This window comes from Pan paniscus, chromosome 20 (assembly GCF_029289425.2).
Source record: "Pan paniscus chromosome 20, NHGRI_mPanPan1-v2.0_pri, whole genome shotgun sequence".
NCBI lineage: Eukaryota > Metazoa > Chordata > Mammalia > Primates > Hominidae > Pan > Pan paniscus.
In genome coordinates, this window is record NC_073269.2 from 44,567,409 (window position 1) to 44,581,135 (window position 13,727).

At 54.9% G+C, this 13,727-nt stretch overlaps 1 protein-coding gene across 1 annotated transcript in view; it reads left to right on the plus strand.

Moving 5' to 3' along the window:
* SPINT2 (serine peptidase inhibitor, Kunitz type 2) overlaps positions 1-13,727 on the plus strand; it is a 30,655-nt gene extending 16,928 nt beyond the window's left edge. Inside the window, exons 2-7 of the mRNA XM_003812282.6 lie at positions 2,633-2,803; positions 9,161-9,220; positions 10,424-10,477; positions 11,378-11,539; positions 11,796-11,834; positions 13,099-13,727. Of these exons, the coding sequence (XP_003812330.1) occupies positions 2,633-2,803; positions 9,161-9,220; positions 10,424-10,477; positions 11,378-11,539; positions 11,796-11,834; positions 13,099-13,265 (653 nt within the window). The 3' untranslated portion in view covers positions 13,266-13,727. The remainder of the gene's footprint in view (positions 1-2,632; positions 2,804-9,160; positions 9,221-10,423; positions 10,478-11,377; positions 11,540-11,795; positions 11,835-13,098) is intronic.

Sequence of the window (13,727 nt, forward strand, 5' to 3'; positions counted from 1 at the left end):
CTGTAGCTGTTGGGTGCTCTTGCCTTGATGCTGTTTTCAGCTTTGGATTGTTATTGGGTCCCACGTGGGTCCTCTTCATCTCGTCTTGTTGGTGGCAGTGTTGCTCCCAGCGTTGGGGTGGGCAGAGTCACACACCAGAGGACCTCCTCCTGCTGTTTTCTCTGGACCTTGTTGATTATGTGTTTTGTGACGTTTGGCGTATTGTACCTGTTCCAGGTGTACAGCCAGCTGGTTTTGGTTGATGTGTAATGGACAAAAGGTGCCCCTATTTTAAAAAAATTTTTTTTTCTGCTTGTAGTCCCAGCTACTCAGGAGGCTGAGGTGGGAGGATCACTTGAGCCTAGGAGGCAAGGCTTCAGTGAGCCATGGTCCTGCCACTGCACTCCAGCTTAGGTGACAGAGGAAGACCCTATCTCAAAAACAATTATATAGGCCGGGCGCGGTGGCTCATACCTGTAATCCCAGCACTTTGGGAGGCTGAGATGGGCGGATCACCTGAGGTCAGAAGTTCGAGACCAGCCTGGCCAACATGGTGACACCCCATCTCTACTAAAAATACAAAATTAGCCAGGTGTGGTGGCGCATGCCTGTAATCCCAGCTACTTGGGAGGCTGAGGCAGGAGAACAGCTTGAACCTGGGAGGTGGAGGTTGCAGTTAGCCGAGATCACGCCTCCGCACTCCAGCCTGGGCAACAAGAGTGAAACTCTGTCTCAAAAAAAAAAAAAAAATTATCATAAAATCACTCGTTTTAAGTATATCATCCAAGGATTTTAGCACCTTCTACAGAGCTGTGCAGCTATTGCCACAATCCAATTTTAGAACATTTTCATCATCCCCTAAAGATCCCTTTACCCATCACTCCCCATTCCCACCCCCAGTACCAAGCAGCCACTCATCTACTTCCTGTGTCTATTGATTTGCCTTTTATGGACATACTGTACACTTTCATTCATATGAAGTGTCTAGATAAGGTACCCTCTAACAGGTGACTTTTCATGGTTAGCTTTTTTCAAATGATAGGGAATTTCCTGCTTCAGAAGATGCTTTTTCTGCTGTGCTACTTACCTGTGATCTATTGTGTGGGTGGGATTTCCTTGGAGGCATGTATGTGTTTGTTTGTTTTGCAGAGTAGCAACCTTTTTTGTCCGTTGATTAGTGTTCTGTGGAACATCTGGTTTCATGCCCATCACTGTGACATATATGGGGAGACACAACAGAAGATATATCCCTAGTGGGTGAAACAAACCTAACAAACATGAAAACAACTAGCGAGGAGTCAATGACAACATCTAAGCAAGCGTTTGGCTGTGGGATGCTTTTATTGGAGACATGTTTATCAAGCACCCTGTGCCAGGCCCTGTGCAGGTTGGAATGCCCTTGTGCTGAGCAGGCAGAGGTGGGTGAAGGCCAGGGTTAGGGAGGGGTGATAACCGTGATACAGGAGCAGACATGGAGCCACACAGCCAGGCTGTTTTCTTTTCAGGTTGCCTTCAATCCTTCCAGTGGAAAGGCTTATTTTGGTGCAGGTGTTGCTTCTAGCAATTGTTTCTCTCTCCCTTTCAAGAGAGCGTACAGACCTTTTGCAAGAAGTGTTTCTGGCTGGAATTTTATAACATTGGCTTTTGTTTCCCTTTTACTAAAGTAGGGCCAGATTTGAGGGTGCCTTGAAACCCAGGCCCATCTTGGTGTGCCCAAATAGGAGCTGTAACAAGCCGTGGTGCAGGGGTAGGACCTGTGTTGTCTTTGGAGCCATGGGCTGGGCTGCAGGCACTCGAGTTAAGAAGCTTCCTTCTGAGGCTCTTCCAGTAATTTGAGTGTCCTGTGGCCTGCCTGGGCAGAGAGTGGACAGGAAAGATCAGGAAAAGCACGTGTGAGGACTACCGAGGGCGCTGATAGCGCCTCTCCTTCCCAACTTCACTTCTCTGGCTCTGACCTTTCAGCCCTAAGCTCCCCTTGGCCCTGTGGGATGGGGCAGCATCCAGAAGGGTCTTGGAGTCAGGTTTTGTTTGTTTTTTTTTTTTTTAAGTCATGTTTCCGTTGGGCGTAGTGGCTCGTGCCTGTGATCCCAGCACTTTGGGAGGCTGAGGCAGGCGGATTGCTTGAGCTCAGGAGTTGAAGACCCGCCTGGGCAACATGGTGAAACTCCATCTGTACTTTAGTACAGAAAAAAAAAGCCCAGCATGGTGGCGCACGCCTGTAGTTCCAGTTGCTCAGGAGGGTGAGGCAAAAGAATCGTTTGAACCCGGGAGGCAGAGGTTGCAGTGAGCTGAGATCGAGTCACCACACTCCAGCCTGGCGATGGAGTGAGACTCTCTCTCCAAAATAAATAAATAAAGTTATGTTTCTACACTGGATGTGCATGTCTTCAATAATGGGGACAGGGGACAAAACACACAACTGAAATACAGTTCAGTGGGTGGGTTGCTGTCTTTATTGTTGGGTGATGTGTTTATACAAGGAAGGAAGCACTGAGTGGGCCTGTTGACGATCTGGGCTTGGGAAACAGCTCACAGAGGAACTGCTGAAACTCAAGGCTCTGGTTCTCCTGGGGGATCCATGTACAGGTCTGTGCGTGTCCTTTGTTGCCAGGATTGCCCTGCCAAGCTAACGGGGTTGTGCTTCGCGTTTCAGACTTCTGCCTGGTGTCGAAGGTGGTGGGCAGATGCCGGGCCTCCATGCCTAGGTGGTGGTACAATGTCACTGACGGATCCTGCCAGCTGTTTGTGTATGGGGGCTGTGATGGAAACAGCAATAATTACCTGACCAAGGAGGAGTGCCTCAAGAAATGTGCCACTGTCACAGGTGAGATGGTAGTAGTTGGAGCTTTTGTTTTTTTCCTTTTTTTATTTTATTTTATTTTTTATTTTTTTTATTGATCATTCTTGGGTGTTTCTCACAGAGGGGGATTTGGCAGGGTCATAGGACAATAGTGGAGGGAGGGTCAGCAGATAAACAAGTGAACAAAGGTCTCTGGTTTTCCTATGCAGAGGACCCTGCGGCCTTCCGCAGTGTTTGTGTCCCTGGATACTTGAGATTAGGGAGTGGTGATGACTCTTAACCAGCATGCTGCCTTCAAGCATCTGTTTAACAAAGCACATCTTGCACCACCCTTAATCCATTTAACCCTGAGTGGACACAGCACATGTTTCAGAGAGCACAGGGTTGGGGGTAGGGTCACCGATCAACAGGATCACAAGGCAGAAGAATTTTTCTTAGTACAGAACAAAATGAAAAGTCTCCCGTGTCTACCTCTTTCTACACAGACATGGCAACCATCCGATTTCTCAATCCTTTCCCCGCCTTTCCCCCCTTTCTATTCCACAAAACCGCCATTGTCATCATGGCCCGTTCTCAATGAGCTGTTGGGTACACCTCCCAGACGGGGTGGTGGCTGGGCAGAGGGGCTCCACACTTCCCAGTAGGGGCGGCCGGGCAGAGGCGCCCCGGCAGAGGCGCCCCTCACCTCCCAGACCGGGCAGCTGGCCGGGCGGGGGGCTGACCCCCCCACCTCCCTCCTGGACGGGGCGGCTGGCCGGGCGGGGGGCTCACACCCCCACCTCCCTCCCGGACGGGGCGGCTGGCAGGGCGGGGGGCTGAACCCCCCACCTCCCTCCCGGACGGGGCGGCTGGCCGGGCGGGGGGCTGACCCCCCCACCTCCCTCCCGGACGGGGCGGCTGGCCGGGCAGAGGGGCTCCTCACTTCCCAGTAGGGGCGGCCGGGCAGAGGCGCCCCTCACCTCCCGGACGGGGCGGCTGGCCGGGTGGGGGGCTGACCCCCCCACCTCCCTCCCGGTTGGGGCGGCTGGCCTGGCGGGGGGCTGACCCCCCCCCACCTCCCTCCCGGACGCGGCGGCTGGCTGGGCAGAGGGGCTCCTCACTTCCCAGTAGGGGCGGCCGGGCAGAGGCGCCCCTCACCTCCCGGACGGGGTGGCTGGCCGGGCAGGGGGCTGACCCCCCCCACCTCCCTCCCGGATGCGGCGGCTGGCTGGGCAGAGGGGCTCCTCACTTCCCAGTAGGGGTGGCCGGGCAGAGGCGCCCCTCACCTCCCGGACGGGGCGGCTGGCCGGGCGGGGGGCTGACCCCCCCCACCTCCCTCCCGGACGGGGCGGCTGGCCGGGCGGGGGGCTGACCCCCCCACCTCCCTCCCGGATGGGGCGGCTGGCCGGGCAGGGGGCTGATCCCCCCACCTCCCTCCCGGATGGGGCAGCTGGCCTGGCGGGGGCTGACCCCCACCTCCCTCCCAGATGGGGTGGCTGCCAGGCAGAGACGCTCCTCACTTCCCAGACGGGGTGGCTGCCGGGCGGAGGGGCTCCTCACTTCTCATATGGGGCGGTTGCCAGGTGGAGGGTCTCCTCACTTCTCAGACGGGGTGGCTGGGCAGAGACGCTCCTCACCTCCCAGATGGGGTCGCGGCCAGGTAGAGGCGCTCCTCACATCCCAGACGGGGCGGCGGGGCAGAGGCGCTCCCCACATCTCAGACAATGGGTGGCCGGGCAGAGACGCTCCTCACTTCCTAGATGGGATGGCGGCCGGGAAGAGGCGCTCCTCACTTCCTAGATGGGATGGCGGCCGGGCAGAGACGCTCCTCACTTTCCAGACTGGGTAGCCAGGCAGAGGGGCTCCTCACGTCCCAGACGATGGGCGGCCAGGCAGAGACGCTCCTCACTTCCCAGACGGGGTGGCGGCCAGGCAGAGGCTGCAATCTTGGCACTTTGGGAGGCCAAGGCAGGCGGCTGGGAGGTGGAGGTTGTAGCGAGCCAAGATCACGCCACTGCACTCCAGCCTGGGCACCATTGAGCACTGAGTGAACCAGACTCCGTCTGCAATCCCGGCACCTCGGGAGGCCGAGGCTGGCGGATCACTCGCAGTTAGGAGCTGGAGACCAGCCCGGCCAACACAGCGAAACCCCGTCTCCACCAAAAAAATACGAAAACCAGTCAGGCGTGGTGGCGCGCACCTGCAATCACAGGCACTCAGCAGGCTGAGGCAGGAGAATCAGGCAGGGAGGCTGCAGTGAGCCGAGATGGCAGCAGTACAGTCCAGCTTTGGCTCGGCATCAGTGGGAGACCGTGGAAAGAGAGGGAGAGGGAGACCGTGGGGAGAGGGAGCGGGGGAGAGGGAGAGGGAGCTTTTTTTTTTTTTTTTGAGACGGAGTCTTGCTCTGTCGCCCAGGCTGGAGTGCAGTGGCACGATCTTGGCTCACTGCAAGCTCTGCCTCCCGGGTTCATGCCATTCTCCTGCTTCAGCCTCCTGAGTAGCTGGGACTACAGGCGCCCGCCATCACGCCCAACTAATTTTTTGTGTTTTTAGTAGAGACGTGGTTTCACCTTGTTAGCCAGGATGGTCTCGATCTCCTGATCTTGTGATCTGCCTGCCTCAGCCTCCCAAAGTGCTGGGATTACAGGCATGAGCCACTGCGCCCAGCCCCTGCTTTTTTTTTTAGACAGGGTCTCACTGCAGCCTCCACCTCCTGGGCTCAAGCAGAACCTCCCACCTCAGCCTCCTGAGTAGTTGGGACTACAGGCACATGCCACCACACCTTGCTCATTTTGAAATTTTTTATAGAGGCAGGGGTCTCCCTATGTTACCCAGGCTGGTCTTGAACTCTTGGCCTCAAGTGATCCTCCCACCTGGGCCTTCCAAAGGGCTGAGATTACAGGCGTGAGCCACTGTGCCCAGCCAGATTTTGCTCTTTAGAGACAATTTATTAACTGGAATGTGGATACTTTCCTCTCTTGATTAGTTCTTGACAGTGGAATGTGGGTGACGTTTTAAAAAGCAGGAGAAACAGGCACCGTGTGAATGTCCTGGTGGCCGTACAGTGGTTTCACGGCAGACCCTCACTCCTACTCTTCCCAGAAAGGCAGCAAAACAACAGGGCAGAGCTGGGGCCAGCGTGACCCAGCTTCCTTTCTCCCACTTTACTAAGTGCAAGTTTCAGAGCAGACCAAAGAGGAAGTAGCCTTGCCTTCTTGAGCAGAGCCTTTTTGATCCACTCCGACAGGGCTGCCCCTCTTGTTCCCTGGGTATTTGGGTTATTTTATTTTATTTTGAGACAGAGTCTTGCTCTGTCGCCCAAGTTGGAGTGCAGTGGAGCAATCTCGGTTCACTGCAACCTCAGCCTCCTGAGTAGCTGGGATTCCAGGTGTCCACCACTACGCCTGGCTAATTTTTGTATTTTTAGTAGAGATGGGGTTTCGCAATGTTGGCCAAGCTGGTCTTGAACTTCTGGCCTCAGGTGATCTGCCTGCCTTAGCCTCGCAAAGTGCTGGGATTACAGGTGTAAGCCACCGCACCTGGCCGCTATTTGGGTTATTTTTAATTGTGGGACAAGTGACTTGAATAGCTCACCCAGCCAAGTTACCGGTCAAGTTAAAACAAACATACGTCCTGGAATCCATCCTCTTTGCGGCCCTCACCTGCAAGGAGTTCTGTGGAATCAAGGTAATTTTGACCCTGATAACCTCACAGTTTAAATTAAAACCTAAACCTCCCAGCAGCGTGCCCTGGCTCTTAGCTGAGTGAGAAGGACTTCCTGAGAGCTGGTGGTGATGAGACATTGGCCCTTTGGGGCTGCTCCATCCCGAGTGTTCCAGAGACCCGAGGGTTTGGCCATCCAAATCCTATGTTAAAGATTTTCACTTTTTTCTTTTTTTCTCGCTTAGTCGCCTACCAGGCTGGAGTGCAGTGATGTGATCTTGGCTCACTGCAACCTCCACCTCCTGGGTTCAAGTGATTCTCGCGCCTCAGCCTCTCAAGTAGCTGGGACTACAGGCGTGCACCTCCACACCTGGCTAATTTTTGTGTATTTGGTAAAGATGGAGTTTCACCATGTTACCCAGGCTGGTCTCAAACGCTTGAGCTCAAGCAATCTGCCTGCCTCCCAAAGTGCTAGGATTACAGGCATGAGCCACTGTGCCCAGCTAAACATTTCACTTTAACTGAAAAAACAAACAATTACACTGGCCTTTAAGTAAAAAATAAATAAAAATATTTTCAGCGGCACTCCCCCTAACATGTTTTTTTGATGACTTGGTGTTGTCTCTGTGAGCCACCATTGACCCAGTTACTGTATTTCTATCGTCAGCTGTGATTCATTATGAAGGAGGACTTGGGAGAAATATCTTTTGCTACCTTTTCTGAGCTATCCCAGTCAAGAGTTGCCTTTAGCAAATGTATCTGTCCATCCTGGCTGTTTGTTATCTCCTCAGGAAGGGAGCTGAAGTGTTGAGAACTCAGGCAGTAGACAGTGAACATAGCCAGGGGACATGAGTGGCTGTGTGTTCCTGGGAGCAGGCAGGTTAGCTGTCTCCTTAGAGTCTGGCCCCGCCTTGCAGGTCCAGAAAGCACATATTGGCATCTGACTGGATGCAATGCATGTCTCTCGAGGCACTCCCATGTGAGTCTGTAAAGAGCTAAACACTGCCAGGGCTGCTAGTGCCTGGGGTCCTTTGCCGGCATATTCTCTCCCAGGCAGGCAGGCTCTGTGGGAAGGCAAGTGAGAATGAGACTGCCAGTGTATTAATTCATCATGAGAACCAGGACCGCCCCGGGGAGCAGGCACTCGTGTCCCCGGGCCCACGCCTTTAGTCCGCATAGGCAAGTCTCTAGTCCAGTTGCCAGAAGACTGCTTGATGAAGAGAGAGGCAGAACGCGGGGAGCTGGTTTGCAAGGTGACCGTTTAATAGCATCAGGCTAGGCCAGGCCCGAGGATGCGGAGGAGCCAGGGTTCCCTCCATCTTGGACAAGGTGTGGGAGATAAACGCTGTGTAAAATTTATCATGTTGGCCGGGCACGGTGGCTCACACCTGTAATCCCAGCACTTTGGGAGGCCGAGGTGGGCAGATCAAGAGGTCAGGAGATCGAGACCATCCTGGCTAACACGGTGAAACTCCGTCTCAAAATACAAAAAAAAATTAGCCGGGCCTGGTGGCGGGCGCCTGTGGTCCCAGCTACTCCAGAGGCTGAGGCAGGAGAATGGTGTGAACCCGGGAGGTGGAGCTTGCAGTGAGCCGAGATCGCGCCAGAGCACTCCAGCCTGGGCGACAGAGCGAGACTCCATTTCAAAACAAAAAGTTTATCATGTTAACCTTTAAAAAAAGTGTTGTGTTTTGTTTTGTTTTTCTCCCCCAAAAGAGATTAGGTCTTTTTATGTTGCCCAAGCTGGTCTCAAACTCCTGGCCTCAAGTGATGCCCCCCACCCTTCACCCAGTGTAAGCACTGGTATTACAGTTGAATTAGTTAGATGAGTTGATACAGTTAAGCAATTATTTGGCCCTGGAAGTCACTGTGTTTTGATTGTTTGTTTCTTTCTTTGAGACGGAGTTTCACTCTTGTTGCCCAGGTTGGAGTGCAATGGTCAATGGTGCGATCTCGGCTCACTACAACCTCTGCCTCCCAGGTTCAGGCGATTCTCCTGCCTCAGCCACCTGAGTAGCTGGGATTACAGGCATCTGCCATCACGCCTGGCTAACTTTTTGGGGTTTTTTGTTTGTTTTTTGAGACGGAGTCTCACTCTGTTGTCCAGGCTGGAGTGCAGTGGTGCGATTTCGGCTCACTGCAACCTCCGCCTCCCAAGTTCAAGCAATTCTCCTGCCTCAGCCTCCGGAGTAGCTGGGACTACAGGCGCGTGCCACCACACCCGGCTAATTTTTTGTATTTTTAGTAGAGATGGGTTTTCGCAGTGTCGGCCAGGATGGTCTCGATCCCTGACCTTGCAATCCGCCCACCCTGGCCTCCCAAAGTGCTGGGATTACAGGCGTGAGCCACCGCACCCGGCCCTAACTTTTGTATTTTTAATAGGTTTTGCCATGTTGGCCAGGCTGGTCTCAAACTCCTGACCTCAGGTGATCCACCTGCCTTGGCCTCCCAAAGTACTGGAATTACAGCCATGAGCCACTACACCCAGCCAAGTCACTGTCTTTTTAAGGTCACTTTGCACATCTCTGCTCTGATTCCCTGCAAGTTAATCTTAAGTTTCCTCTTCGGGAGGCAATCTTGGTTCCTTATTTCCAAGTTGTGGTCTGGCATGCACATTGAAGGTCCCATGTAAAGGAGAAATGGATGCTGTGGTGAGAGGCGCACAGGGCCAGCTCATTCTTTGTCCCTGGCAGTCTCTCGAAAGCTCTTTCACTGTGCTGTTTCTTTGTCCCCTTGCAGAGAATGCCACGGGTGACCTGGCCACCAGCAGGAATGCAGCGGATTCCTCTGTCCCAAGTGGTAGGTTCTTAAAGAGACCCGTGATGGAGTGAGGCCACTGGATGGGTCATTGTGAAAGGACACTTGTCATTTGGGAACTGTCACAGGCTTCCCTCTCATGGTTCTGTTTACTCAAAATTGGCAAACCGGGGGCTCTGCCTGGGCTGCCGGCTTCTGGCTCCAGCATCCTTATGGGGGAGTTTATACTGTCCAGCTGACACAGGGGCCCGGGATCCTGCAGCACTTCCTGGCTGGCCCCCATCTCCTCCTGGAGGATGGGATGGAGGTGGCTGCTGCCCATGAGGCTCAGGCCCCTCCTTGCTGTGCGGGCCTCCAGCTGCTCTGCTGACCCCACTCCCCGCCCACTCTCCTGTCTGCCTGTTCTGTCTCCTCTGCTTCCTTTGCTCCCTGTTGCCATCGCTGTCCCCTGCCCCGTGGGCATCCTCTGTCCTCTGCCACCCCCGCCTCCCCACCACTGCAGCTTGTGATCTCAAGATGTGTGTTAGCTTGCTTTGTAGTGCTGGCGGCTGCTGCCCCATTCCTCCTTTATGGTTTAAGGACTCTGCATCGGGCGCCTGGGGTGAGTGGTCCCGATGCACTACCAGGTAGCAAATGCACCCTCGGGGCAGACCTCAGGCCATGGACTCTGGGAGGCTGCTGTGGAGGGGGGACTGCACCGCACCCCTGCTGGAGGATGGGACTCCCCCCGGCAGCTGCTACCCACCGAGTGCACTGTAGCTCAGCAGCTGTTGGGCCGGCTGGCTTGCAGAGTGCTGGGGCGTTAGGGTGGTCACTTTCCAGCTTTGCTAGGCCTGGAGTCCTGTGCCTGTCCTGGCTTTGCTCTGCCTGGCTCCCTGTTTATCCTCTGCTAGCCCCCCCACACACCAGCTCTGGTTTCCATCCTGTTGGAGAGGAACATGTCCCCCTCACTGTATTAGAAAGTGTGAACAAGACCGTGTTCCCTATAATATTAGGAGCTGTGGCAGGCTTGGTTTCTATAGGAACCCTGAGGTGGCGGCAGGGCCGCCACATCCAGCACTCTCAGTGTGTGCGTAGAGCCCATTAGGGCTGGGGTGACGTGGCAGAGCCGGCCATGGAAGGGGCTACACACCCCTTCTTAAAGGCGTGTCCACACTCCTCAGTGGGCCCTTCCAGACCCAGACCCAGCTAGGCCTGTGTCCTGTGTCCGGCCCAGCCTCCCTAACACAGATGTTTGTGTTTCAGCTCCCAGAAGGCAGGATTCTGAAGACCACTCCAGCGATATGTTCAACTATGAAGGTAAAACTCCAAAGAGGCCAGGTGCGGTGGCTCACACCTGTAATCCCAGCGCTTTGGGAGGCTGAGGTGGGCGGATCACGAGGTCAGGATATCAAGACCATCCTAACATGGTGAAACCCTGTCTCTACTAAAAATACGAAAAATTAGCTGGGCGTAGTGGCATGCACCTGTAGTCCCAGCTACTCGGGAGGCTGAGGCAGGAGAATTGCTCGAAGCCTGGGAGGCGGAGGGTGCAATGAGCCAAGATTGCGCCACTGCACTCCAGCCTGGGCAACAGAGTGTCTCAAAAAAAAAAAAACTCCAAAGAAACTTATATATGGGGCAAAACATGTATTCTTAGTTGGGTATTGAGAGACACTTGCGGATTTTCACTGAGGAAGTTGTAGAGCAGGGCTCTCCCCTCCCCAGGTGGCAGCCCCCTGGGGTTGGGGTCAAGGTGACAGGCCCCACGTGGATGCCGCCAGCAGTGGGAAGGAGGCTGCCCCTGTGGAGATGTGCGTTAGAGGCGCAGCCTGGCACGTGGCTCTGCAATTTACATTGTCCCTGAACCTCTCGCCAGCGGCTTGGCTGTGGGCAAGTGACTGTCGCCCCGCCTCAGAGTTTCCATGTATAAAATGAAGGGTCCCAGATAGGTCTCATAGAGACTCAGCCACTGCATGTAAAAGGCCTAGAACAGGGCTTGGCAGAGAGCAGCCTTCAAAGCTCCGAAGCCGTCACCTGGACCCAAGGAGCAGCGCGTCAGAGCCGCTGCACTGGTCTTGGGTGTAATTTACAGGCTTCTTTACCAGAGAGATGTTTCTCCGTCTGCTGGAGCCGCAAGCCTCCTCAGGCACTTTCTGGCTTGCTTCCCCTCCTTGCGGGCCCTACTAATTTGTATTCCCTGGGCTGTCTTACTCCTAGAATACTGCGCCGCCAAGGCAGTCACTGGGCCTTGCCGTGCATCCTTCCCACGCTGGTACTTTGACGTGGAGAGGAACTCCTGCAATAACTTCATCTATGGAGGCTGCCGGGGCAATAAGAACAGCTACCGCTCTGAGGAGGCCTGCATGCTCCGCTGCTTCCGTAAGTCTGCAGCCCCTCAGCCCAGGAAGCCCCGCCCTTGAGGACCCCGGTCCATCTCCCCACCCCTAAAATATGAAGGCCTTGGAAATGCTGTTCTTGGGCCAACCAGGGCGGCAAGGCCTCTAAGCCCCAGAAAAGCTGGAAGAAAGCCCCTCAGAAAGAGCTCCCCATGGAGGCCCTGGCTGAGGGGATCCCCTGCGGCAGCTCTGTGGAATGGGGGCTGTGAGCTGACCTCAGGCTGTGTGTTCTCTTCCAGGCCAGCAGGAGAATCCTCCCCTGCCCCTTGGCTCAAAGGGTAAGTGGCCCCTTACCCTCCTCCTGCCATCAGCCTGCCTCCTCCCTTCCTTGACTGAGCTCAGCCCTGCCCAGCTGTGGTTTACATTATCCTTCACTGTGAACATCATTTTGGCAGAAAGTCATGTTTCTGCGTGAGAATGGCGAGGTGGTGGTTTGTCCCACCGTTCAGTGTACACAGTTGGGGCTGGAGTGAGTCAGTCACAAGGCAGGCCCTGCCCAGGCGGCGTGGGTGACTGGGGGTGAGGTCTTCCTGTTGAGCATTTGAGGACTGCTGCACACGGGCCTGAGGCTGGCCTGAGGTGTGGAGGGAGCGCTGCTGTGTGGGGCATAAGAATTGGTCACGGGTGACAGGACGGAGGACCACGGGCCAGGGTGTTTCCCAACACAGTCTGGTCTGAGCAGGAGGCCAGGCCTCTGGCCTGTGTTTCTGAGCTTGAGTTGCAGGTGATAATGTTGGCACAAAAGACCTGCCATGCCAGTCTGGCCTCTTTCTCCACCTGTTTCCCGGTGAAGGAGCCAGGACCTGGCCTGCGAGTCTGTCCTGTTCTAGCAGTGAAGCCTGGTTTGCCAGGCACGGGGCTGGGAAGCAAGCGGTCTGGGTCTGGAGGGTGGCCCCACAAAGGCCAACTCTGCAGCTCCACAGCCACATGGGGGAGGCTGCCACAGGTCACACTCCTTAGCCGGATCCCCTCCTGAAGAAAAGCATCTGAGCTGACCAGCGAGACTGCAGTGGGGCAGACACTGTGAAATTTGCTGGCACAGCTCTGAGTACCCCCTCGCTTCCACCCTGACTTCATCCCGCAGTAGCTCTCAGCCCTCCCAGCCCCTGCAGGGCCACGTCTTTCTCTATTGCCGGTCAGTGTGTGTGTGCACAAAGCCCCTAAGGTTTCATGTGTACACACCGGTGCTAAGTGTTTTTTACACCCTTGTGCGTCTCTCGGCCTGGGGCTCCTGTGCAGGTTGCCCTGAGAGTTGGGTTTTCAGTTCAAAAAGAAGGAACACAGATGACTACTCTGCGGGCGACACGGCCACTCTGCTGGCACGCACATAGCATGGCGCCTCCTTTTTTGGGGGACTCTCCTTGGTGGCATCTCTGGCAGGCTGTGTCCTCTCCAGCTGCAGTTCTGGACCCTGTCTGGGTTGGGGAGGGGCATTTGGTCCTCAGGCTGAGCCCACCTGGATTCCCCAGGCCCTTGGTGAGCGCCACTCTGGCTGCAACTCCCCTTGCCTGGCCCGTCCTGAGGCCCCTCTCTCGTCCTCAGTGGTGGTTCTGGCGGGGCTGTTCGTGATGGTGTTGATCCTCTTCCTGGGAGCCTCCATGGTCTACCTGATCCGGGTGGCACGGAGGAACCAGGAGCGTGCCCTGCGCACCGTCTGGAGCTCCGGAGATGACAAGGAGCAGCTGGTGAAGAACACATATGTCCTGTGACCGCCCTGTCGCCAAGAGGACTGGGGAAGGGAGGGGAGACTATGTGTGAGCTTTTTTTAAATAGAGGGATTGACTCGGATTTGAGTGATCATTAGGGCTGAGGTCTGTTTCTCTGGGAGGTAGGACGGCTGCTTCCTGGTCTGGCAGGGATGGGTTTGCTTTGGAAATCCTCTAGGAGGCTCCTCCTCGCATGGCCTGCAGTCTGGCAGCAGCCCCGAGTTGTTTCCTCGCTGATCGATTTCTTTCCTCCAGGTAGAGTTTTCTTTGCTTATGTTGAATTCCATTGCCTCTTTTCTCATCACAGAAGTGATGTTGGAATCGTTTCTTTTGTTTGTCTGATTTTTGGTTTTTTTAAGTATAAACAAAAGTTTTTTATTAGCATTCTGAAAGAAGGAAAGTAAAATGTACAAGTTTAATAAAAAGGGGCCTTCCCCTTTAGAATAAATTTCAGCATGTGCTTTC